Source organism: Athene noctua, chromosome 1 (genome assembly GCF_965140245.1).
Source record: "Athene noctua chromosome 1, bAthNoc1.hap1.1, whole genome shotgun sequence".
In the NCBI taxonomy this organism is placed as follows: Eukaryota; Metazoa; Chordata; class Aves; order Strigiformes; family Strigidae; genus Athene; species Athene noctua.
The window spans coordinates 257,686,109-257,714,073 of NC_134037.1; the positions used below are offsets into that span (position 1 = coordinate 257,686,109).

A 27,965-nucleotide genomic window follows, 5' to 3' on the forward strand; every position below is an offset into this window, starting at 1 on the left:
TGGAGGGTCTCATGTATGAGTGAATGTATGAACTGAAAACAGTACATCGTGTTTCCCTTCTATGAAGTATTTAAGACCATACTGCCACTGATACTAATATTAATTTTTTTGAGAGTCTGGTAAACTGGAGTCACATAATCATGGGAAAATCTTTTTACAGAGTACCATATTCTTACAATTTCAGTTACCATAAAACCTTCGAGTCCAGGAATGAAAAATAAAACAAATACAAAAAAATCTTTATTATTTCTAAATGACTTGCAACTTTTAAGCCCATCTCACAGTTTAGCGTGCCCAATTCACCTCTTAAGAAGGAATTTCAAACACGACAGCTTTTTTTTTTTTTTTTTTTCTTCTGCAGATTCCAGAAATTACCACTGAGCTAGCAGATTTCTGGAGATTCCAATCTGCACAACCTTGAAAAGGTTATTATGTCCTATTAAACAGAGACCTGTTTTATCAGAGAGAGACCTATGGGAAAGCAATATGCATCGTACTCTACGGTGTAACTGAAAACTGTACTGAATTATAATTTTATATACAACTGCATAGTTGCATATGATTCACATGTTCTGATTTTTTAATCTCCTCTCTGGAAGGTCCTGATTTATCATGTTCTCTCATGAAATATTTCCAGATTTCAAACAAATAAACCCATGAGCAGCAGAATAAACAAGGCCTCCCTTCTTATGGCTTTCAGCTGTGTGGTTAAATTCTAATATCTAATAAGGTGTTAGCTCCAAGAGAAGCTTCTGCTGCATTGGAAATTTCACATTTTCTCTCTTTTTCTTTCACTCTGCCACCTCTCATAGCTGTATTGATTCACTGGTATTTAATACCAGATGAGTTCATGCTATATTTTTCCTCTATTTGGTTACCTCTTCTTACAGAAGTCATAGGAATTTCTTCTCAACCACTGATCTCTTTCAGATTTGACTGAAAATGACCGAAGGGGAAGAAAATCAGAGAAGGGGACACAAATTAGCATCACGTCCTAATACAGTATTTTGTTAGAAAACACAAAAAAATATTTTCTTTCTTTTCCCACTGCAACCTGTGTATTTCCCTTTCTTCTTTTTCCATTTCTAAAAGCTTTATGTTATAGAACTTATGGCATGAGAATATTTTCAATATTTCAGTTCTTGATTTTCACCATTCATTTGTAAATATTTTGCTTAGTGAATTCAGTCCCTACTGTACTTGAAGATTTGTTCACAATGCTATAAGCCATCTCTAAAATATCCAGTTAGTTAAGTATGTATGAGTAATTTATATTTCCCTTTCCATTGTAGATATGTATATTTTTCAAAATTACATTTTATCATCTGCTTATTCTTCCAGATCTGTTTAATTCATCTGAAATGCCTTACAGCTTTGTCTTGTTTTCACTATCTAGATTAATTGTATGCCATCTGCAAATTGCACTGAGCCTGTTTTCACCCCTCATAAATAATTAAAATATTTGTATTTCTATAGTATAATCTAAGACAGATTTCAAAATCTGTGTAGACTTTCCCTGGTCCAGGTTGTCTTAGAATAACCTTAGCTTCCCCTTTGCCATATTGCAAATAGTCCTTTTTTCTCAATTGTTTTGATCACTTATATTCTAATCTTCTCTAGTGTTGTATTTTCAGAAATATTTTATTTCCTTAGTGGCTAAGAGTGATGGTACTTTTTCAAAGTTATTTAGTAAGTACAAATAAATGACTTCAGCCTCTTTTCTACCTATTACTAATTTACTGATACTATCAGAGATTCCATTAAAAGAAACCTGGCTTTCCTTTACAGAAGCTATTCCTGTTTGTTCCAATCCCATTACATTTATCTCATTAAAAGTATCTGGCACAGACTTCCTGATATGTAATTCCCAAGATCAACCCTAGTGTTTCTTAAAAGAAAGATAAACATGTGCTGCCATTCAGTTCCCTGAATGGAACAGCTATGATACTGCATATTTTTATTAAATACCCATCAGCGATCTTATTCTATATAATTAATATTATTTTTGTCTACTTTTGTCTTTTGCAAATATGCAATACCACTGACTCTTAAAAATCTATTGTTAAATTACCCCAGCTGCAAATTTACTAACACCTCTGGAAAACAGGCTATACCAAGCAGATGAAGTTCTTTGCTTCTAAGACTGGGTTTTGTTCATGATGCACATCCACAGTCCTGAGAGCTCTGAGAAGAGTGGTTTGGATCCCTGCAACCCTCCCAAATCTGCAAAAGAGCCACTGACACTGATACTCCAAGGCTAAGAAAAGACAATGAGGACAAGTGGGTGGTAGATTCCTGCTCTGTGACCTTAACACTTCAGAAAAATAGATGAGATTGGATAAAACACAGCATGAATACACGGGTTTAACATGGTCTGGCACCGTACCTACACTAATTAGTCCTTTAGCAATGTTAGCAATGCAAAACACTGTTGTCCATTGCTCCCAGCACTTTTCCCACCTTGTGGTAATTTTTGCAGAGTGTGAATCGTGAGCTGCAGGGTAGATGCAGGGCACAGAAGGGCTAAATTGGGGATGAGGGTGGGATTAAAAACATAAAGAATACTATTTCCTGGTTTATCCATCTTTTTAATTTTTCCTCAAATGCTCGTTCTTGCCCCAGACTCATGCCCAAGGTACAGCTGCCTGGGTAGCCACCATGTCTCTCAGCAAGTGAATCTTCTCCTTCCTCACAGTCAGAGCTGTCATTCAGGACACTATGTGTCTTAGAGGGAAAGGGAAGCTGGGAGACGCTGCCCACGCAAGGAAACAGGCAGTTCTGGGGGGAAGAGAAAGCATTTCCAGAGTGTAGGGACTTTTTGCAAATTCTGCATTTTGACATTCTGTAAAGTGTTGCCCTAATGATTTTTGGTTTTATATAGCAACTTGTTAACTTATTTCTTTTTAATAAGTTTTTATCACAGGTTCAAATGCCACTGAAGCCCCCAAGACATTGCCAGGGAATAGAATTACAGTATACCGTGATGCCCTCCACCAGCACTCCCTGAAGGCAAAGTGTCAGAACACTAAACTCATTACTAAATAATAACAATAATACTCTAATAAATAAAATAATGGAGAATTTGGGTTAGACCATCTACCTATCACAGGTCTTCAATATCACGCCTAGTAGGCCAACAAACATCAGCAGAGTTGAGAAGAGAGGTGGACATGGGTGTCCCTGTGAACAACGGGTCCCCACAAGGATGTGCCAAACATCGTTATAGTACATCTCAAAGCTCTTAATGAAGCATTCACCCTACCATAATTAAGAAAACTCGTTTATACTAACCATTATGATAAAAATTATGTTTAAAACCCCATCTAATTGAAAGTATAGTAACACTCATCAACTCAGTTCAGCACATGTGGAGAATTAAATCAAGGACATTAATTAATTAACACATTAAATAAGTGGTGGTATGTTAGTTAGGGGGTTAATTTCTACAGTGGGCAATCATGGCAGATTCTTACTGCTTAGGTCTCTTTAGTTAAAAAGGGACTTTATTCTCAGAAACATTTTCAATTAACACCAATGCTTTTTTTCCAAAATGTGTATATTTGTCCATGCGTTTCTCCCTCAGTGAGATGCAAAGCATCAGTACAGTGCTAATGGGAAAAAGACAATAAACGTAATAAAATAGCACTGGTCTATAATTCAGCCTCAAGATATGAACATCTCTAGCTAAAGTAATTACAAAGAAATTATACACTAGTTAAAAAGTAGATATAATTTGATTATAGTAGATAGATCAGTAGGTAAAATTTGAACATACACAGGGTTTCCTATTAATTTCTGCTCACTTGTATTGGTTTTAGCCTGGGCAACTCCATGGTATCACAATATTTAAGCTCTTCCTTGTCTGTATAGTGCTTAGGACAATGGAACCCTGCTCTACAATAATAGCCCCTGGGTAATACTATAACCTAAATTATCATCATCATCATTCAGATTGAATTAAGAGGCTTGGAAAGAATATGCATCTAGGGAGGAATCTCCAGACCAGTCTTGCTTAGATCATTACTGATAGCTATAATGAGAAGGGCAGTGGAATATTTGCTTTGATGTATTCAGAGTCCTGGAAGGACTGCACTAATAACCTGGTCGATAATCTTGATGTCACAAAGATAAAACAATCTGAGCTGTGCTACAGGAGGATGACTCCAAGAACGGATGAATTTCATCCTCTCCAGCACCTGTCATTTTATTTTCAGATGAGATTCTCAAAAAGAGTTTAAGAGTTTGTGGCTTACAGTCCTTTGAAAATCAAAGGGAGCTGTATTCCTGCTTAAATTGGGCTGAAACCTACTTTTCCCAAAAGCCTGAATATAAAAGAATCTGGCTTTTCAAGATTATATATAAACACAACCATCATCCCCGGGTTTAGCATCATTTGGGAAAATTTTGTACTTATCCACCCACACATGATCTTACTGAATTCTGCAGAGAGTTCACCCACAGATGGATGTGACCCACAGTGTTTGTATCCAGAATGGTGGAACAATACTAACAAACCCCAAATTTCAGTCAGACAAGCCCACCAAAAATCATTTAGATGCTGCTATTTTTGTTAAGGTTTCTTCCTCTGTAATCCCCAGTGGCAATGCAACGAGCAGGTACTATATGGGCTCAGCCTCCTTTGAATATTAAATTACTGAAGTTCAGAAGAATTTAATTACTATCTCACCTACTTACCATCTTCCAGTGATGCCTCTGCTACAATTATGGTACTACATTACATGCAATTTCAGCTTAATTGAATAACTGAGTAAAACCTGGGTTCCAATTGCCAGAATTATCTGCTATAACTGAGTTAAAAACCAGAAAAGGTGAGATGATCTCTAAGCATACTGGGATATCAGGTTTATGGCAGATACTCTAGTTTGTTCACCCCTAATATTACCACACTGTCAAAAGAAATATGCTTAGAAAACATTGCAGACATACCAACGGTCTAGGTGTGAGCAGTTAAAGAATTACAAAGTCAAATCAGGATGCCAGGTAGCAAAATGTCGTCGCTAAAATATTTTAAAATATCCCCCTTATCGTTTTAACAGTTTCTGCCTCTTTGCTCCCCCAGCTGCATATACCTATGTGCACTTTGGCCACTGACTGCCAACCTCCGTTCTCATGGTTCCTCACACTCAACTATTTGTAAAATATACTTTCCTACAAAATAATTGTACTGGAAGAAAGAAAGGAAAAATTTGCACAGTGACAGTGACAAAGGAAAAGAGCAGTGGGACAAAAGCCCAGATTGCATTTTCCTCAGGCTGTTTCTCTACCCTGCTGCATTTCATGTAGCTTCAAACTGGCTCAGATCCCCCCTGGTTTGAGATAATGACCTGGCATAGGAACTCAGCTGCTGAGTCATTCCACTTCAGCAAGAAAGTATGAGAAGCAAAGGTGTGGTGATAAAGTCAGTATATGAAGAGTTATGGAAAGCCATAGATGCGTGTTTCCAATGGCTCTATTGTCCAGTTCAGTACGTAGAGTTTCTAAGTCATTCTGGGCTGAAAAAAAAAAAAAAAAAATCTGTACTGGGAAACATACCTATTCTGCTTCTCTGCATCTACTCTGTAAAAAGAGTTTGATTATGCAGCTCTCCAAATGAGGAAGATATGGCCCCTAAGCACAGACACGCACAGTCCTCCAAAGGCATAGATGTGGAAATTCCCAGTAGGTGAGGTGCTGAAGGAGAATAGAGGAAGCAAAATAAGTTTTCCAAAGGAATCCAAACACTTCACTTTTTCAATAGCAATATAGGCTGACATAATGATGCTCTACCGCTTTGCTCAACACTTTCTCCCTACTGTATAGAAACATAAATACTGACATGATGCTCTGCCTGGTTGATTGCTGCCTCTCTCAATATATGCCGCTTTATTTCTTTATTAGTCTTTGAGGTACAAGTGTTTAGTAGTCCTTGTGGCCTAGTTTACACTCCAAAATAGAGACAGGATTAAAATTCACTAATCCCAGTATCTTTAGGAGAGAGTAGATAAATAACGCTTTCAGAAATGGAAACCTGTCTGGGGTATTTTAACTGAGATTGCTGGAGCCAGTTTTTCAGACATTATCTGACATTACAGCTATTAGTAAAGTATAAGCAAATCAGAAACACCCTTGTCTGCACTTTACTGCACTGATTCCCACTTGCCTTAAGTAAATATCAACATCTCCAGGAAACTGAAAAAATAATGCCTTTTCAAAACAGAAGTAAAATTGTGAACATAATAATTAGGAAAATAACCCAGTTTCAGCTGAAACCTCTAATTCAGTTCAGATCTGCTCAGTTTGCAGATTTGTTGCAAAATAGTAAAGGAAACCAACTGCCTAACGACTGCCAAAGAGGAAACAGCAGCAATTTGAATGTGAAATCAGATGCAAGTGTGGTCTTCAGAAGTTAGTTGATGACATTAACACTCCTAGAGTGTTAAGTTGTTAACTTTGAGCTATTTTGGCCAATTCCCAGTATTAATTATAAGCCTTTATACTCACATACTGTGTTCTATGACTGAAAATTCTATTTCCTTGCTTAGCATTTGCTCATCTACTTGATCAAAGACATGATTTGTGACACTGACTTCAAAGTAGAAATTTCTTTATTTGTTGAAAACACCATTACTCTCTTCGGCGTTTCCAATGTCAGGTTATCAATTATAATAATTGTATTAAGTTGATTATCAGGTTTAGTGAATTTTTTTATTTGGAAGCACAAAGTTCAACCACTAAGGGCTGATTAAATCCAACACAGCAATCCGGGCAGATGTTTATTATAACTGTAGTAGAAGGGAGACTTTAAAAAAATCAACTATGTACATTTTCTTTGAGAATGTGGTCATTTTCTGCATAATACACTTTAACCTAAAAAACTAACCTTTAGCTCTTATATATGTTCTGTTCACATTTGGAAGATAACAAATGCAATTCAATGTGCTTGAGTTTGTTGGTGGAAAAATCAATCGCAACTGCTGTGGCTCAGAGTTTCTGTAAGTCTTAGTAAAATAAAAGCTGGCCAGAGTGCTGCCATTTCACTGGGCAGCTGTGATCCACTAGACTTGATAACATTCAACTGTATTTCATATTGCTTTTGATTGGGGGGAAGAAAACCCAACTTCCAGTGGTAAGAGAAATAACACAAACTCTTCATAAAGACCATGTAAAACAAAGGGGAGACAGGCAGAACCACGTCTCCTATTCTCTCAAAGCAGCCAAAAAGCAAAATAATTAGTAAGAGTGCAATTGTCTTGAACAAGAGGGGCATCAATCATTACATGTTAACAGCTACCTGGTACAAAAGTGTACTTCATGAGTGGCTCACAGTATTAACAAGATCCATGCATAGGTGTAGGAGTGGATGTAACAGAAAAGTAAGGAAGAAATACCTAAAGAAGAAATATAGACATGGATCCTGAAGGTAATTCAGAATTCAGAAAAAGTAAGAAGAAAAAGGTGTACTGATTGACTATGGAAATTAAAAACAATAGTATGGGAATGCGAAATACAGCAAAAAGTACTGTGGCAAATCAAGTTAGTAAACAGTGCAGATCTTAAAAAAGTCACCTGAGTCATCAAGCCTGCTGACTATTTCTTGACATTTTCCCCAACTGCATCAGCTTCAGTAGCAATATTGTCTTTAAAAGATTATTAGAAAGCAAGTAACGTGATCTGCTGAAACAGGTACGTTGAAGGGAACCAAACAGTAAAAAGCCTTTCCCATTTAAAAATATTTCTGAGAAGTCTCAGTTAGCTATTGTTATTAAGATGTTATGCAATAATGATCTCTTGAACTCTTATTTAGACTAGATTCTTGAAACAAGTTGGAAAATAATAACCAGTTCAAAAATAGGTTTTTTTCTTTTAAATGCCAAAATTCTGTTGTTTTTTTCACAGCTCCATAGACCACAAAACTACATTACAGCAAGATGAAATAAGAGCCACGAGAAACAGGGGTTTAAAAAGGAAGCACTTGGAAACAAGATGTGTATTAGCTAAAGCGCTTCTTAGTCAGGTTGCCAAGATATTCTGCCATAAGGTCTGACTAAATAGATTCTGCCCTCTTCATGCGGGAGACTGTACCCATCCAGAGCTACCGGAGCTTCAAACTTCTGCTTTGTATTTTCTTTTACAGCTGATACTGACAGAAGCCAGAACATTTTTGATGTGTCACATCATTGGATATATAAACGCATATATCTTCTACCAAGTGAGTAAATTACCAGGATATTCCTCAGCGAAAAGGTATTATGGCAGTTTAATGCTTCATTTAAAATGTAGAGTACATTCCCAAGTGTCCGTAGTAGCTGAAGTCTGACAGAAGGGCATCGCAGCTACTGAGCTTAGGGAAACAACTGGTGTTAAACCCGTCTGACATGTCTCAGAAAAATCCCTCCTGTTACAGTCTGACTAATATTGTCAAGATGCTTTATTGCACTTTTCATCAGTAGGTCACAAAACACTCTAGAAAGGTGGCAAACACCATTACAGATATTGTACAAATATACTGATATTCTTTTACTCCTAGACTCAAAGAGAGGAACTAAGAAAACGTACAAATCTTATGTTTGTAGAATCTGGTAGTGATTCCATGAATTTATTGGTTATATTTAATTTATTTCAGCTGGGAAAAACTCCACCTTTAAAATAGCATATTTGCTCTCTGTTTATTTTATATTCTATGAGTATTTCATATGGCCAATACATCAAGAGAAAAACAGCTCAATGAATTACAGGGAGGCAAGGAGTAACCAATACTACACAAAACATTAGAGAAGAAAAAGCGATTCCTGGAATCTTTCATTTTCTTGATTATAAATGAGAAACATGGCCAGAAATATTTGCAATATATCAGACTTTTGTCAAAAAATAAGACTCAAGAACAAGACTATCCTTAAGGAGAAATCTACTATCTGAAAAAAATAAAAGATAAAACAGCTAATTAATACTAATGGATTAATCACCCAGTAGATCAAGAACAGAGAAAGTCTCCTGAAACTGCAGTTCAGATTAACACTTGAAAAGACTTTCAATACCTAGGAGGTGCATATAAAGTAAACAGTGTCCATAGCCTGAAAATATTGTCAAATTCCTTTGAAAATTCTTTTCTTTATTCTTCAGACAAATCTAACAACATATAATGGGCTAGTAGATACTGTCAGAATTTGCTTTGCTTGTGTCCATCAGAGGCCATAATTTATTTTGCCAAAAAATAAAGGATTACAATGCCTGAGGTTTACATTAAGTTGCTGAGATTCCTCCAATTAAATCACCCACTGACAGAAGCAACCTTGTTTGGTTTCTTTTAAATTCTGTCAGAAGGTAGAAAGATAACAAGATACTGTCTGCAACAACATAAATCATGTGGAAAGCCATCAATCAGAAGTCCACTGCAAAAAAATCAAACACACAAAACACAAAAAACCACAAAACAATCGACTTAGCTATGATGACAAAAACCTCAAGCCTATTCTTCATTAGTAACTATTCTTCACTGTAACATTCAAATTTTGCACCATTTTAAGACTTTCTTTAGAGTAAGACATTGACTGAAAAAAATGGAAGACATTCCTACCCTCATGAAACCGAGACACAAAATATTCTTCAGAATACTAATTTCTAAGCTGCCTATTTTTCCCTGAAAGATAATGAAATAAAATAAGGATTCAAGGTTACTTTTGCCACTTCTCAAAGAGCAAGAACAAGCATAGTCACATTTGTGTTTCCTTTGTTTCTTTTTTAATCTGATTGCATTTTTAAATTAAAAAACATAGATCACAGATACAGATCTATGATATATGCTTATCTGCTGTTACAGTAAGAGATAAGAGAAAAGCAGTACATGATTAAACATGTAACAAGTGTTGTATCTTAATGAAGCAACCTACTGAATATTCAGTGGAATTCTCTAACGGATACAGACTGCAGTATGGGGCTTTGCCAATAACTGCATATTAAAAAGGAGGAGGGGGGGAGGACAAAACAACAAGAAAAAAGCAACAAAAAACCAACCCAAAAATACAAAATAGGAAGCTACCAGGGCAGAGATCAAAAGTATTATTATAAGATCATTGCTTCTGGGGTGAGCCACCCTGGGGCTAAAAAATGCTTCACGCAGATTAGCTATACTTATGAAACATAGTCAGTGTAAGCAAAGAAAAGGATGCAAGATTAAATTTTAGATGGCTTGCTAATATATCCATGCATACATTAATATGTCCTCTGTATAACCCCAATTAATTTTGTAACTGCAAGAGAAACCTTCAGACTTCTGTTCCTGACATATAACAAAGCATCAGCCTCTCACAGTCCTCCATGTCTCTTAAGAGCCTCTGAAATGCAGCATCTTTGCTCTGGAAGCACAACCTGTGCTATGGCATAGATGCAACTGTTTGTGACACCTGAACAACAGAAGTTAAAACAAATTCAGCCTTATCTTGTTCTCTTCCCTGTCTGAACTCCAGCTCTAACATAGGGTTCTTCCTCAGTAACAGGAATTAAGGATGTTCAGCAGCTCTGGAAAAATAAATGGCATTTGTTATTACGGTTAGATGACCCCCCAAAGCACCAGGAACTATATTTATGCAGGAGTATCAGGAATAGTAATGCTGAAAGCTGCAGTAACCAGCTTTTCCTGTGTAAATCTGGTTCCCTGGTAGCTAGAGGTATTTATAATTACATAAGCAGAGGACTTTCCTGCAGTCGCTCATTTAAAACAACTACACAGGCCTGTTGACTGTTATTTCCTAATATTTTCCATCGCTGTGCAGCAGCATCTCGAGTTAATCTACAGCTCACGTGATCCACTGAAACATCATGAGAGTCTTGGAGCGTGCTGTTTTCACAGTACCTGTGACCAGTGTATGACTTAGTATTTTACACAGAATTCAATAGTTAAAAAAACAGTCTCAAAACTTTTGGAATTGAGAAATGTTACTGTTACATCTGAAAAAAAAAAAAAAAAAAAAAAGGTATAGAATGTTTTGACCTCTTTTATCCAAATTCTCTTTAGAACTCAATTTTTACTGAAGTTGATGTTAATTCACGAAATAAATAGCTCTTACCTAATCTACATTTTTAGACACAAAAAAATTACTCCATATGACATTTTCCGGGAAGCTCAGGCTAAGACATTTTTCACAGATAAATTAATCATCCAGGCTCATCCTCAGAGTCCCTTTCTTCATCTTTGTTAATTTGTCGAAGCACAGCAACCACTGTAGCGAGGTCTGACTCACTCTTGGACAAGGAAGGCTTTGGAGATGACAAAGAAGCTGTTTCATTAAAGACAGTAAAGGGGGCGTGACAGATTCCAGGAGCCTTTACAGGAATGACCTTTCTGCACCCAGGTGGATAAAAAGAAGAATGATAGGCATGCAAAGGACACTCTACACACTTACCAAAAGATGGGAGTTAGGAAAGAGAGGAATATGGCTTGGAGCAGAAACCGAACATCTTTTCCCCAACTAGATACAGAGAATCTGAAGGAATGGGTAAGACAGGGGCTTTTCCATCATCGAGGAAAAAGAACAAAAGGAATCAATGTGCTGTGGTGACAGGAGAATCAAATCTCCTACTTCTGCAAAGCAATTTGCACAAATGTCAATTAATGTATAACCTTAACTTTGGCGAGCACTAAGCAAATGAATTGCCCATTTGCTCCATGTGGAGATGATTTTTCCTTCTCTCCACTGGAAGGTCATTCCATCAATCCTGACTTTCTGTAAGCTGTCAGCAACCCTGCTGCTGCTGCAGGACAAAGAAAAGGAGGAATATTCAGTGGCTCCTTGTTTCTAGAAAGTGAGGCCATGAAAGCAGAGGCAGCTGAAGAGGTTTCTGAACTTTCTTGTTTAAAAATATATTAGGCTAAGATAATAACAGTAATTTACCTGGGTACTTGTTTTTGTGCAACTGTCATTGATGCTTACACTCAAACCTTGCATTAAATGAGGAAATGGAGATAGTTGGAATAGCCTGACACACACAAAAAAAAAAAAAAAAAAAAAAGATGCAAGATCTTTACATGGATTTTTACTTTTAAGCTTATGTAAAGGAAGTGGAATATACTTAAAACAAGATGAAATCTAACATCACAATAATAAGAATAAGGTTAATTTAGAAGCCAGAGTTATCGTTCTTTTAATGAACACTGATTATTCCTAGGAGGAAGGGAAAGAGAGATGCATTTCATTTAGAAATGGAACTTGCATGTCTGAATTTCAGGAATGGTTGTGCTGTATTCAGATTTCTTAACCCACCAGGGATTCAGAAGGCATCTAATTTCTAACAAGGCATTTTTACTGAATTAGCACTTTCTAAGCCGTGTAAGAAAACCTCTCTAGCATGTCACTGACGCTTTATAGATGCAGATCAAAGGATTCTGATCTTACTGCACCATCTAGTGTCAATCGACGCAAAGTGCAAGAAAATATTTTAAAGTTCTCTTTTTATTACATTACATAGGTTAACAGATTAGTAAAACACAATTTCATCACCTCCATAAGCTGCAAAGAACATTTATCATCTCAAGTAGGGTAACTCTCTCTTTCACAAAACTTCTCAAACGTTAGCATTTTACCAAGTGTTAATACAGCCATGTAACTGAAAACTTCCTTTACCGCTTCAGTGTTTGACATTCAAAGCTGCTGAAGCTGTTGTAAATTTTGTCTTCTCCGCACTTAGTAAGTAGATCAACCTTTAGAGAAGTTTTCCACCTTCTAACATTAAGCGTTTTCCAGAACTGAGTTAAGTGTATGGGAAATGCTACAGGACAGTAGAAAAGCAAAGTTAATGCAAAAATATCTGTAAATTACAAAAGTAAAAATCAGAGTGAAAAGAGAGTCTAGTTTCAGCACAACAGTTCTTGCTCATTATTATCTTCTGAAGGAAGTAATCTGGCTAGTGCACACTAGGTTTTAGGTATTTGAAAGTTAAGGCATGTCTAGCATCAATATCAGAAAACCTATTCACATTTCTAAACAGTATTCATTATAATCAGTATCTGAGTGTCTCAGAGAGATTTTCAGAATGTCTGAGGACCAGATCTCTGATTATTCAGCACACAAAATTAGTGTAAGGTCATTGAAGAAATTATATTTTGGTATCTAAAAAAACCGTCTGAAGTAACCAATAATTATGAGCTCCACTAGGATATTTCTGGGCTGTATCAAACCACATGATCTGGAATATGAAATTACAGCCAGGTGTTTTAGTTATCTGTACACAGTAACTTGATATCAAATTGAAGACGCATCTGTTCTATACAGCATGGACTATGTCAGGCCTTTTGAATCATGCATGTGTTAAAGAACACGGGCTGAATCCTTCCATCCTGAGGGTTGGAAAGTCGTTCAAGAATCCCTGGAATGTTTTCCTTGGAGATGTACACAGGGGTATAGATGGGCCCATGGTTTCTCTGCCTGAACTTCAACCATCCACAAAACTTGTAACTGTAATGATGCAAGTAACTGGGCTCAAGATGACAAGCTGGTTTACGGATGCACACTGACATGTTTGCTGGAAACTTGGGAGTGCAGGCAGGGCGATGGGAGCAAGCAGTCTATCTGTACAGACAATGTGGCTTCCAGAGACAGTTGTGGTACTGGTCAGTTATGGGAGCTGGAACCAGCCACCCTGAAGGTACTTTTCTGATTGCATGGTCTTTGCAGATTTCTTTCCAGACGAACACAAATGTATGGAAACACACAGCTCTTTCCTCTGCCAAAGTCAAGTCACTTAGGGAAACTGATGTGATTAAGATGGATATGTGGCTTGGCCTTGGGACAGCGCTTTGGTTCCAAAGCATCTTAACTAGATTATTTTTACGCTCATACATTTTTCTTTTATGATACTATTTCAAACATAAAAATATTGGGCAAATCATCCTGTCATTAGGGCATTTTGCAACCACTAAACACAAAAGACTGCTTCAAAATTTCTTTGATAGGTGTACCCTGCTGTTACAGACCCCACTGTGAAATTCAGGCAGCAAAATGCAAAGTCAGGCAGAGACTTAACCCCACTCAGTCAGAGAGCCACCCCCTGCTCACACAACGTGCTGGGGGGCTGGTCAGACAGACAGTCCTAGTGACACATGGGGGGTGACATGATCCCTCTCTTGGTACAAGCAAACTTGTGACTTTCTTTTACACACATTTTCCCTTTGCACCAAATGCTGACTTGTATTCATAAAAGAGGCAGAACGAGTCAACCTTTCCGGCGCAAACAGCTCTCGGAGTTTCCTGACAGTATATTCCTTCCCACTGCAACTGGCAGTGTCTTCTCACTCCTAAGAAGTTGACAGGCTGTATTTGGACCCCAGTATTTGTTATATATCCTCAGAGCAGGAGTTCAGCAGTTCTACCTCTCATGAAAGGTAATGAAATATTTAAATTGCAGGCACACTTATCCAGCCAATCTTTAAAAACCAGTATTTTACCTTTCCCTAGGAAGGCATGCTACGGGTTGAGAGGCAGTATGCCTCACGATTAGCCATTATTCAGTGCAGCCATGTTTACACAATATTGCTGAGAAGAGAGTGGAATACTTAATGATATCAGGCTATAGCATGGAAAGCCTATAATTCAACAACCAATTCTTACTGGATTTTGGAGAGTTTGGAATGTTATTGCTCAACTATGTGGAAATCACCATGACAAAAAGCTTCTGAACAGGGATTTCAGACAATTCTTGGAAATAAAATTAAATCTAAAGCAGGTATTTCAGATAGGAAGTGTACCAGAGTGCCACAAGCTCTAGCAGAAGGTTTACTCCAGTCTCCTGAGTCTCTTCTCTATTGAAGGTTAAAAGACAGGACACAGACTTCAGGAGAAGGAAAGCAGGAACTTCAAAACCATCTGAAGAGACAAATTACTAAATTTAGATTAAGTGGCAGGCATGAGACACTATTAAGAGGCAGACACGAGACACTGAATCTGAAGGAAAGGAGGAAAAGGGGCAAAGACAGAAATCCTTATGCTGAGGAGAGAATGTTCCTAAGACACTGATTTCCACGAGGAAATACTATATAGCTCCTCTTCTCCCATCACTTCAGGAAACAGCAGTAGACAACAACTTTCTCCTATCACAAGAGCAAATGAGATTGAGAGCTGTTTTAAGGCAACTGTAGATATCTGGAGATATCTTTCACCTCATTTCACAATAAGCTTTTTATCATCATTGCTACATTATCAACTTGGATCATGAAGCCTTACTTGAAAGTCTCCAAACGTAAAGAAAAATATCTATTTTTGACTTTCACGGATAAGAAGCACCACTGTAATCTTAATACTCAAGAAGTCCTAAAGTACCAAGGATGTTTCCCTTCCAGGCAAGAAATTGCTTTGTCTGTGATTGTCCCCTGAGGTTACACAGAGGCCACATGGAAGTAATCCCTTCCAAATTACTAAATCGATCTACTTCAGCATAAGAAGATATATCACTGCTTGATACTGTTGGCTTCTGCAGTAGAAGTTAGGTAAGCAACCCTGAAAGCAGCGAAACACGAAAAGACAAATGACATATAAACTACACACAGGAACAAGAGCAGAGGACAAAGATTAATTCACATGGCTATTCCATGAAGGCTCAGCGAACACCAGCTGCATTCACATCAATCTTTAATAATAAACATTTCCTTTCACTTGGAACCACACTGTAATCACTCTGCTACACAAGCAATGCCCATTTCACAGGCTTTGAGCACCAGAAGGAGCAAAGCCCATCTGCCTTGTTTGCTGCTTAGTTAATTGCCAGAATAAAACCATTACCCAGAACATCACCATCTCTAGTAAAATATATTCTTCTTTTTTTTTTTTTTCTTCCCTTCCTAGGCCTAATAAAAATAAAATAGGAAAACCATCATGCTCATCACTCTATCTATGCACCTTTCATTAGAGAATCTTTAGGAACATCTTCAAACTATTGCAGCCTTATTAAAGAGCAAATGTAATTTTCAGGAATGGTTTTCTTTTCGGTTAATATACAGGTTCACCATGAAGATAAACATTTTTTGCCCAGCAAGATATATCAGAGGACACCAGAGACACACATACACTTCTGTATTTTAGAAATAGTTGCCTTAGTCAACAGAGAGATGTCTCTACATCAGTTTGAATTGCAACAAAACCCACAGAAAAGAGCAAGCGCTTAAGTAGTAAAGATCTGAATAGTGGCAAATGAGCTCCCTTTTCAGGCATAACTTATGACTTTGGCACAGCTATATAGCTTTTAGAGAGATGCAAAAACTAGGATTCCATCAGATGGTTACATTTACAGTGGTTTTTTTTCAATTTCTGAACAAGGACAATCAGGAAGGGAAGTCTGCCATTCTGAAATCACCGTGATATTGAGGCCGAGAACCTGCATTATTCCTTTCTCAATGTACAGAAAAACAGACTCATTTGCCAGATATGATTTTTGCTCAAGCAAAAAACTCACTCAAAGCAAAAAGCTCACATCTCAACACAAAGATTTGCCAACTGAACCATCACCTGTTACACTATAGAGAGCCCTAAAAAGTCATCACAGGACAACTGATCTGCAATGATACCTTGCAAAAAAATGCCTGTCTGCCTGTACGACAAAATAAGTTCCCAGACATTTGATATTACATGTTTTCTTGTATCTGAGGACCAAAGCCACAATGAACACCGATCCTACCTTCAAAGGAGAAATGTGCGACTGTAAGACATATCCATGGACATTCTCTATCTGAGACAAGTTCTTCTCTGACACATGAACAAGCTCTGGGCCTCTCACTTCATGGGTTAATCGAGGCAAAGTATGATCATGTGGAGCGTCCTCATCTTGATAACGATATTTCTAGAAAAAAAAGATAGCAAGGAAAAACAAATAAGGTCTGAGGAGGCAATTCACATATATTAATGTAAATATGGGATAACAGAAAAAGTATCTGACATTAGATAATATAATCCTTGGATTTCTCATCCGTTCTGGAGAGAATACCTCATTCGTTTTTTAACATTTCATGAAAGAGAGAATATGTGGTATTTCACACTGGTAGTCAAAACTTTCACCATCAGACAGACATCTGAGACGACACGCTGTCAAAGGCTGAGACTGAAAAAAAAGACATGTTGATCGGCTGAGCTGTAGCATCAGCTCACATTTCACATCCCCGTGTTAATAACTTCTACAGCCTTTCTCTGCAAAATATTTGAGTCATTTTCCTTTTAGTACCATGTACTCTGATGCTGGAGAGTGCATACACACTTCCACAGAGCACAGGCAGACAGAAAATTACTCTCCCGTGAAGCTTTCCCCTTACCCTAAAGACTAATTAGGGTGTGAGGTGCTGTAAGGCTCTGCTCCACTGAGAGGCATCTTAAGAAACAGGAGGTAAGCAGCTTGTCCAAGATCCAAAATGAAGCTTGTAACAAGGAATATAGTGCTAAAAATTAAATTAAATGACCCAATCTGTCCTTTAGCTAGAATCCTTTTAAAAAGGGATCATCCATGTGGCTGACGGGCCCAGCTGTGCCTTGTGCTGGGGCTGGGGTGGTTGCAACTGGTTGGAACTGTGTCTGGCAGGGGCAGCCCTGACCCCTCCTCACAGAGATGCCTGCAACCCCCTTCTCCACTGCCAAAGCCTCCCCTCCAATACCTGACACCCATACACACCGCTGAGTCTAGGGGAGAAGACTATGGAACGAATTCACATGGCCTAACGTAGTGGTGGGGGATGTTGAGATGTTACAGCAGGGAGCAGGAGGAGGAGAGTAGAGTGTAAATCAGAGAGGGAATCTGCAGGTCTGTGGCAAGAAGAGAGGGGCAGATAGTGTCATTATAAATGCCAATTCAGCTGACAGGTATATACTAAAATATTGGAATGAGCAAAATCAAAGACTAGGATTTATTTGGAAGGCCATATAAGAAGTTAAGTTCAGGTATGCTTACAAGGACGTTGCAGGACAGAGCTCTCTGCTGCTCCTGCATTTCATTTTGACAGCTCAGCTCTGGGGCGTCACTTCATTTATTCATCCCTCCAAAGGAAATCATCCCAGTTTATTCCTGCCTTCACTCTCATGTATGGAAATGGTTCAGCAGTTGCCAGTTATCTTCAGAATACGCACACATGTTTTATTTTCTTTTTTTCTGGTAGATGCCTGCAACCCTTCACATACTCACATTTTAGATAATGTAATTAATGAATTTATAAAATGAGTGGCACCAGAGAAATATTATTTGGGCAAGAAGCCATCAGCCTAATAGATGGTACTCCAACCAATGTCACATTAAAGGCTTGGCACACAGATCATTTAAGCCGCGAGCAATCAATTATTTTTTTAATCCAGCGAGTACTCTTTCAAAAAAGACAACTACGCAGAGACACCCTCTTTAAAGTGAGTCATTTGCTAAAACACTATTAGGAGAAATAACTGCAGAATACCACCTCCTATCTCCCCACAAAATGGTAAAAATTTAAATGTCCAGTGACAACTTTCCAAAGAGACAAGACAGCAGTGGCAGAAGCCATAACAAACTTTGTCACACCATTTATACAGCTTTGCAGCACAAGAAGTGGTGTAAGGTGGCATTAAGGAGAGACCACCTCTTTATGTTCATCAGTAAGTCCTTTCCCCATCACTGCACTGCAGTGTACCTGCTGCATAAATGAGAACCAAGACCCAGAGGAAAGTGGCTCTGAGCCCTGAGTTCCTGAAAAGCAGAACACTGCCATGCATCTCCACTGGTTGACTTGCCTGTGAAAAACTATGCTTTAAAATTAAAATCGATCATTTTATCCAGTAACTGCACAAATAAACCCAATAACCAATAACCCCAACAAATTCATTAATATCCATGTCCGTGTGCCATAAACTGGAAAGTTTACAGAACAAATTTTGACTTTTCCATTTGCCTTTATCTTCCTCCAACCACAAGTCCAGCCTTGCTCTTCACAAAGCATGAGCCAAAGAATTTCTGGGTCAACCCTGTTACGTGTTTGTCTCATGTTCTTAGCACCAAACTCCTTGATTTTCCTCCATATTTCATCCCACAGCATCCCATCACTGAAATGCTTTCAGCTGTGAACCCAAACAGCTTGACACAGCAAAAAGCCACTGGTAAGGCTGAAGATACCAAACCAGAACTGAGACCCTCCTGCAGAAATGCCTCATTCCTCTCCATCACTCTGTCCTGACTGGGTCCTGCAAATGTCCTTGAATTTCCACATTCCCCAGAAACCAGAGTTTTCTCTAAGGGTTAATTTGGATTTCTGGAGGGAAAAGCATGATTGCACGGAAATGCTACTCTTCATTTGACAAAAGAACAGGTGGATGTCTTATGATAATTAAATTACAAATCAGTGCCTGCTGCTGACAGGGTATTGTACGCTGCCAACTAGCATCAGATATTTAAAATCCTCTGTAATTACCTATAATGGGGGAGTGGAGTGTGCTGCTGTGAATTTTTAATATGAACGTGCGTTTTTATAAGAGATCACTCTCTCTACAATGTGAGATTATTACCGCATTGTACTGTCTAAAGGAACATTTCTAAGGCTGTGTTTGTCAGCTAAATAGGACTGAAGATATGAATCCAGCAGAAGGTAATGGTCAGAAGACTTAAATTTAAATAAAGCCAGCTTTCGAGGAAAAAAAAAAAAAAAAGTAAAAAAATAAATTGGAAGTTACAATGCAAGTTACAAAAGTCAGACTACTGCACTGGTATGGAAATACGGATGTTCTTACAACTTACCTTTGACAGACTATCAGTTAATTAAGATGGTTGTGAATTTGTCATTCGATTTTGGGCCAAAGAGAACAGGCTTTTACAAAAGCCCTTAGTATTTTTTGCAGTTATCATCAGTTTGCTTTGCAGATAATGCAAACAGAACATTTAATTTTAGATCAATTCAAATTGACCTGTGTCCTAAGCTTCTGAATGTGGTTCTACTCGACTTGCCATCTAAAAACACATGTCCCTGTTCTTCTCTGCATGGCTCTTTGGCTGGACCACACTCCAATACATCACACCTTACTTCTGCTTGCAATAGGAGGGCTGAAAAAGAAGGGAACAAAGTGTTTCAAGTCTCAGACTCCTGAGGAGGAGCCAGACTTCTGCACCTTAGAAGCTGTGGGTCTTCATATAACCTACATAAGTTAGAGACCACAGGTAAAGGAATTTCTGCAGAAAACTTCCCACAAGGGACAATGACTTCTCGCAGGTCCAGTTGTCCCACTGCAATCTGGGTATAGATATGATATGTAACTGAGTCCCAGCACTACCGGCTCCTTATCCCTCGCTCCCTTGCCTTTTCCCTCAACCCAGGATTTGAGCTATTTCTCAACTCCCGTGCTGATTAGCCCCACTGCTAGTCATCTGCTGCAACCTTGACATGGGAGCTATCTTTGAACAGGTCAAACACCACCTCCCTTCCGCTTGATATTAGGTCCAGAATTCAATACACTGCTTTTGTTTGCAGTTTCAGCACAGGCAAAAACTGAAACCCTTATGGACTTGGTCCATTTAGACAAAAGTTCAACCTGCAAAGTCCCACTAAATAAATGTAGTGCCACTTTGTCTCATTCTTGGATTCATTTTTTTCAGTGGTCTTCAATGTGTTGATTTTTACTGGCACTGCTCTCCAAAGGCAGCAAATTTCAATGTCATACAGATGAGTATCTTGAGAAAACAAACTTTACAATTTGCACACACAAGTCCTTGGGCATTCATCCAATCATGAGTAGAAATAATGTTACTCATCCAACTGATTGCAAATGAGCAACACAGCTTGAATTCTGAATATTTGCAATCAATCTATAGAGTAAAAAGAGAAAAAAATACTCTTCTCATTATATAAAATGGAAGAAATCACAATCTGCTTGCCAAGACTGTGGAAGTAGATTAAGAAGCTTAAATCATTGAATAATTATACTTATTGTGAATGACTTGCTCTTTTGCTTATCAAGTAGATTTCTAACAAGCCTGTCACCATATCACAGCAATACCTTTCATCCAAGAAGCCCAAAGAGCTTTACAAGTGGTTGTCAAGTCTGATAACATCCTGTTGAAAAAACTATGTGCATCATCTAAAGGTGGGTAAAATTAGGCACAGAAATATAACTTGCTCAAGGTCACAAAGAGAATCAATTAATTAAACACTGCTAGAACTCAGGAGATTTTTCCAGTCTGCTCTTCCAAGCCCAACAACACTGACTTTAACAGTAATAATAATTATTAAAAAATAAGGTGGTAGTTTGGCTACTGACATTACAATTTTTTTTTTAGTTTAGTTGTTGGTTTGTTGTTTTGGGGTTTTTTTACCCCACAAAGGTTCCAGGAGACAGCAGACTTTCTAAGGTCAGGAATTAGTTTTTTCTCCACATCAGTGTAATAGCTAGTGGTGCCTTGTCTAATTTATACGGTGCTATCTCTGAGAAACACAGTGGTTTTTAGAGGACAAGAGGTTTCCTGTAAGAACGAAATTGTTTCACAGAAGGGACACTATCAACACTGAATACTGAGAACTTGCATAATTTTTCCATCTAGTCCAACAAGAAGTCAGACTAGAAAAATAGCACTACATGATTTATTCTCTGACTTTATTGAAATAAGCCTGTATTTGCCCATTGTAAGGAATATATGCTCAGTTTTTTAAAAAATGCAAGTGGAAAAAATATGCTTTACATCATTCACCTCATCTGTTTTTGGAAACTCGAAATAATTTTATTTTTCATGAGGAAGAAGTTGTTAAATGAGCATTAGCCAAAGTATTATACGTCTTCCTTGTATTAGCTGGACGTAGTTGCACCTTTCGCTCACAAGATGGCACAATAACCATCGAGTTAAAGCAAAGTCTCTCACTGAAGTGTTTCAGGAAAAAATAAGTAGCTATGCAATGTCACGAAACTTCAAATGATTTTTTACTTTGAACTGACCTGGTACAACATTATTAAAACCAGATGACAATCTTTTCTAGTACGTACATAGAAACAGGTAATGATCATACACAAAGCTGGCAGCTGGAGAAAATTCTAACAGGTCATATAAGCATCAAAAGTTACAAGCAAATAGGAACCTATTCTTTTTTTCAGGCTTTAGCATGAACAAAACCACTACGTATTGACAAGATTGAGACTCGCTCAGAATGCTGCATTCCTCAAGGAATTCTAAATCCTAATTAAAACCGCCTGCATGCAAATCTGTACCATGAGGTATTCAGCTCCATATGCTGCATCGCATTTTGGACCTGTTAACAGCATCAGTTTAGCCCTCTGGAGGTTGCTACTTGCTATCCAATAATTTAAAATAGATTTTTAACTTGAAGTACCAGTGTAAAAAAAGACACTCTAAGAGGGTGGCTTTGCTAGTATTAAATGGTGAATGTGGCTGCAGACTATAAAAATCAGTGACTTAAAAAAAAAAAAAAAAAGTCCAGTTAATACTGATTGTTTAAGTGAAGCAAAGGAAAGACGTGGGTGAAACCATACAATTTATCAGCACCAGGCTGTAGCCAACTCTCCATCCCTTTGTCCTGCAATAACTTTGGTTGCATAGTCCTTTTTATAGTTTTTAACTCTTCCCTTCAAAAGATTTTTTTTTTCCGGCTATATCCATGTTCCCACACCACCATAGAAGTCGTCATGTCTCAATATCTCCCTCCTTCCTGCTTCCTTTCCCCTGCAGCTCCTTCCTAACCCTGAGAAGCACCATGTCCCCACGCCGATTTCCTGATCCCTCCAATTCTCCTGCTTCCATCTCCCAGTGTGGAAGCACTGAGCCTCACAAATTCTCCTTTTCCACCCTTGGCTGATCTGAAGAACAGCTTCTGGCATGGCGTGGCTGTGCTGAAGTTACTACTGAGCATTTGGAGAGATGGAGCTGGCAAATGCCACCAGTCGCTGAGTCTCAGTTTCCCTGCCAATAAGCCTGCAGTGGGAATGCAGCACGCAAAACAAACACCCTGGTTTTATATCAGAAGATTACGAAGTAATCATGTAATGTAAGAAATAAATAATGAATTATTCTTGCCTGAAACAAATGATACAGAGAAACAAACAAAAATCACAGAACAAATGGCCTGTCCCTCGTATGTTTTCTGTACCAAAAATGCAGATTTTAATTTAGTCCAGTTTTGCTCAGAACGTGACACAGCAGGTCATTCGTGTTTTGCAGCTGTAACCCTCTCCCCATTCTTCACACTTGGGTGCCCTAGTTAGTTGAATTTATTAAAAAATTAGGACTCCTCTTCATAGTGCACACCACTAGTGACTTCCTCACAGTTATCTAACTATAAAAAATAAAAAATCTAAGTTATTTGTACTGCTTAGTTTTGCATGTATCTCTGTACTGATTTAGAGCTTTAACTCTGTATTTTCACTGTATTATTTCCCAATGCCCTTCTGAGCATCAGTCAATAGGATAGCACCTACTAAGTTACCCCAGAGGGTAATCAAGATTGTTCCCTAACTCTATTTCTTAGCCCTCATGGGTCTTGAGTAGATGAGGTTGTGGTGGGCTCTTTGGGCCCTCAGGCCTGCCCAGGTTCGTAGCTCTAATTTGGGATGCTGCCTATGTTAGCGCCTGCTGGTGGTCACTGTGGAGAGCCCGCAGACTGAAGGGATGCAGTGGGACTGTGCTAATTCAAGTGTTAATTAGGCTTCCCCAAAAGCTCCCACTGAAAGGGGTCTCGAGGAAGGAATGGCCTCTGGGCATAGTCTCTAGTGCTGTAGCCTTTCCCATGATGCCCATGAGTTCATCTTAGGCCCAAGTGTCTCACGCAGCCTCTGGGTATATTTTTTCCTGACAGCAGTGCTAGACATGGGTGGTTCTCCACCTCCTGCATCTGTCTCCCCTGTGCAGCCCTGGTCCTCTATCCTGCTCCTTTGTTGTACTGATCAGTCACTGATCAAGATTAGGGTTTTCTTACAGGTTGAGTCTGAAGCTAAATTATGTGCTTACGGAGCTCCCAGCCACAAAAATGGGTGCGTCAGCTCTAGGGGAGGAGGCAACACAGGAGCAGGAATGAAAAGCCAAGGAGCAGAGTAATTCCTTGAGACAGCATTACCAGTAAGAAAAAGATACATGCAAATATTACCCTGAGTTCTTTTCTCTCTTGGATGCACACGTAATCCAATACAGGGAGCTTTACATGTCAATGCTAAAACAAACCAAGGGATCTATAACATGTAATGCAAATCAAGGAATGCGGACTTGAGATTTCTCTAGGAAAGAGAAGGAATAGAAAAATCATAAAACAGGGACTTTATTGCCTCAGTCTTCATGGGCAAGTGCTCCAGCAACACCACCCAAGTCACAGAAGGCAAAGGCAAGGACTGGGAGGATGAAGAATTCCCCACTGTACGAGAAGGTCAGATTTGACAACATGTAAGGAACCTGAAGGTGCACAAGCCCATGGGACCTGGTGAGAGGCATGTGAGGGTCCTGAGGGAACTGGCAGATGAAGTGGCTAAGACACTTTCCATTATATTTGAGAAGTCGTGGCAGTCCAGTAAAGTTCACACTGACTGGAAAAGGGGAAACATAACCCCCATTTTTAAAAAGAGAAATAAAGAAGACCCAAGGAACTACAGGCCAGTCAGTGTCACCTCTGTGCCTGGCAAGATCATGGAGTGGATGGTCCTGGAAACTCTGCTAGGGCACATGCAAAATAAGCAGGTTATTGGTGACAGCCAACATGGATTCAGTAAGGGCAAATCATGCCTGATGAATTTGATGGCCTTCTATAACAGGGTTACAGAATTGGTGGATAAGAGAAGAGAAACTGATGTCATCTACCTGGACTTGTGCAAAGCATTTGACACTGTCCCACATGACATCCTCGTCTCTAAATTGGAGAGATACAGATTTGATGGATGGACCACTTGGTGGATAAGGATTTGGCTGGATGGTCACACTCAGAGAGCTGCAGACAGTAGCTCAATGTTCGAGTGGAGAGCAGTGACAAGTGCTATTTCTCAGGGGCTGATGTTGGCACCAGCGCTGTTTAACATCTTTGTTGGTGACATGGACAGTGGGACTGAGCGCACCCTCAGCGAGTTTGCTGACAACACCAAGCTGTGTGGAGCAGCGACACGCTGGAGGGAAGGGATGTGCCATCCAGAGGGACCTGGACAGGCTGGAGAGGTGGGACAGTGCAAACCTCATGAAGTTCAACAAGGCCAAGTGCAAGGTCCTGCATATGGGTCGGGGCAATCCCAAACACAAATACAGGCTGGGTGATGAGTGGATTGAGAGCAGCCCTGTGGAGAAGGACTTGGGGTTATTGGTGGATGGAAAACTGACTATGAGCCAGCAATGTGTGCTCACAGCCCAGAAAACCAACTGTGTCCTGGGCTGCATCGAGACAAGTGTGGCCAACAGGTCGAGGGAGGGGATTCTCCCCCTCTGCTCTTGTGAGACCCCCCTGCAGTGCTGTGTCCAGCTCTGGGACCCCCAACAGAAGAAGGACACGGACCTGCTCAAGCAGGTCCAGAAGAGGCCACGAAGATGCTCAGGGGGATGGAGCACCCCCCTGTGAGGACAGGCTGAGAGAGTTGAGGTTGTTCAGCTGGAGAAGGCTCCGGGGAGACCTTATAGTGACCTTCCAGCACTTAAAAGGGGGCTTACAGGAAAGATAATTTTCATAGCAGTAGCTTCTCCCAGAAATTACTGAAGTGGCAGAGGCCTGTGCCTCTGAAGATGGTGGCCCTGCCCCCTGCTAGGCTGTGTGGACTTTCCATCTAAGGCTGTGGAGGGTCATTTTAAAATGTGACCCTTGCACTGTGCACACATTCCTATTTCCCAGACTTCTTGAATATAACTGTTCCCATTGATACCCTTGCTGTTTCCGCAGTCACAGGTCTAAATGAAATCTAGGAGGAAAACTAGACTGCTTTTCTTAAATTAATACTCAGTTCATAGGTTAAAAGAAAGATAAATCTGCAGAATAAAGTGCTCAACAGTCAAGGAAGTAAGATTTTCTTATGAACCCTATCTCATTTCCTGTGCAGACAGGACAGTTTTTTGAGAATTAATTGTGTTGAAGGACACAGGAACTGTGTGTCTGTGGAATTCCAGTATACTTTCTTACAGAAACTGGAGAATTCTGGACAAAGGCTATATGAGGCGAAAGGAATCTTTCAGGCTAAAACAGGTGAATGCTATTGCAAATAACTGTTTCTGTTCTTGTTTTCAGCAGAGAAATCTCATGAAACTGTAGGCATTTCACAAGACCTAACTTTTCACAGGTGTAGAACTGGGATATTCCTCACTTTGAAAGGTCTCGGTAGACACAGATGGCCAGGTTTTGCAGAAGTGCTGAGCAGCAGCAGCTTCAGTTGAAATCAGAGGGAGCTGGGTTTTGTACAGAAAAAATGCAATGCAATTCTGTGCCCTCCAAGAAGTCAAAGATGGAATTGGTAGCGGCTAACATCGGCCACCTAAAACTTAACCTTTTGGTATAAGCAGATCAATCAGGTTCCCTTGCTAATAACTGGAACATCATAATATTATATGTATATTTATCAAAGAACTGCTCACTGAAGGCATTTTTTCTCTCATTTTTTTCTAACTTGGACTGAACAGTTTAGGATTTAAGCATTTTGAATGAGATGAATTTAATTCTTGATATTGCAAAATGGACACAAAATAGAACACTCATTTGATCTTAATCATTTTGTTAAATGAGTAAAAATTCTAATCACACAGGGATATTATGAAAATAAATCATTAATATTTATGAGATACTTGGATACAGTCATCAAGTTCAGTATAATAGGAAAATCAATGAAAAAATTAATAATTCTGTTAATGGGGCACAGTTTGAACTGCATGCATTAAATAATGCATGGAGACATATGTTGAATGTAAAATGCCATATGAAGTAACACTCCACATAACTGAAAGAAGCAGAGGGCCTCTGAAAACAAAAATAACTGTGTAATAAAAATGTATTTGAGTTATATTATAATACTGCATTATAATATATGGCCACAGAGGGCTTGCAATAAAATTGCTTAGACCATCTTAATTCTTGCATTTCCTAAATCTGAGTGGTTAACTTTATAACCCTGCCATCCCTTAACTTTTCTTTCAACACAACATATGCACACACAAAAAAAATCCTCATAAACTTTAATAGCATTCCTGCTTCTTCTACTGTGAAGAAGGTATACAGACAAGTACTGAATTTTTCAATATTTGTGGAAAAATGGCTCTTAAATAAAAATATAAAAAATATAAAATGTTCTGTGTGCATAAATTTGAAAAATAATCTCGCTGTTGTCATTCTGATGAAGCCACACCATTAGCTCTGAAGATAACGTTTTTGTACCAAACCAATTGTTGCTGGAAAAGTTACTACAAATCTCAAATATCTACTATTTTTATCAGTCCCCTCTTCTAAAAGCTATGAATTTTTACTAACAAAAAGATGGATTTAGTGCATTTTAACTAGTTGTACAATAGGCCAGCAAGCCACATTTGTGCCAGGTGAATTTGCATGTGCTCGACGCCCATAAGGGTTGAGATCAACATTTCTAAAGCAGGGCACTTACTGAAAAAGCAGCTTTGACCTTTGGGTCTTAATCCTTCTACAGCCTTTCAGTACTGTGGCAAAATAATCTACACTTTCAGATACTTTAATAAAGCCCTGGTTACGGTGAAAGCGGGCAAAGTAGCTGTCATTGTAAACCAAATACAGAGAAGCTTGAAGCTATTTATGAACAAGGGAATATTTGCTTTACTGTGGCTATCACCAAAATCAGTATTTCCACCTTTTCATCTCTACACAACCAGCCTAGTTCCTAATCTAAGGAGTTTGTGGTTCCAGGGGAAGCTTCATCAGCTCACTGATCTGATGGCAACACATCAAGGTAAAACTCCTCCCAGGTGATAAGCTGGACAGGGAGAGAGTATCCCATTAAACTGCACTACTTGCAGGTACACTGAGTTTAATGTAATGGGAAAATCTAATGGGCTTACATCTTTTGAGCCCACAG

General features: G+C 38.9%; 1 protein-coding gene across 16 annotated transcripts in view; it reads right to left on the reverse strand.

Moving 5' to 3' along the window:
- Positions 1 to 27,965, reverse strand: part of DLG2 (discs large MAGUK scaffold protein 2) — a 1,037,827-nt gene that overhangs the window by 554,023 nt on the left and 455,839 nt on the right. For all 16 annotated transcript variants that reach the window (XM_074917829.1, XM_074917850.1, XM_074917842.1 and 13 more), the window contains one exon: positions 16,660 to 16,821. In XM_074917829.1, coding sequence (XP_074773930.1) covers positions 16,660 to 16,821 — 162 coding nt within the window. The remainder of the gene's footprint in view (positions 1 to 16,659; positions 16,822 to 27,965) is intronic.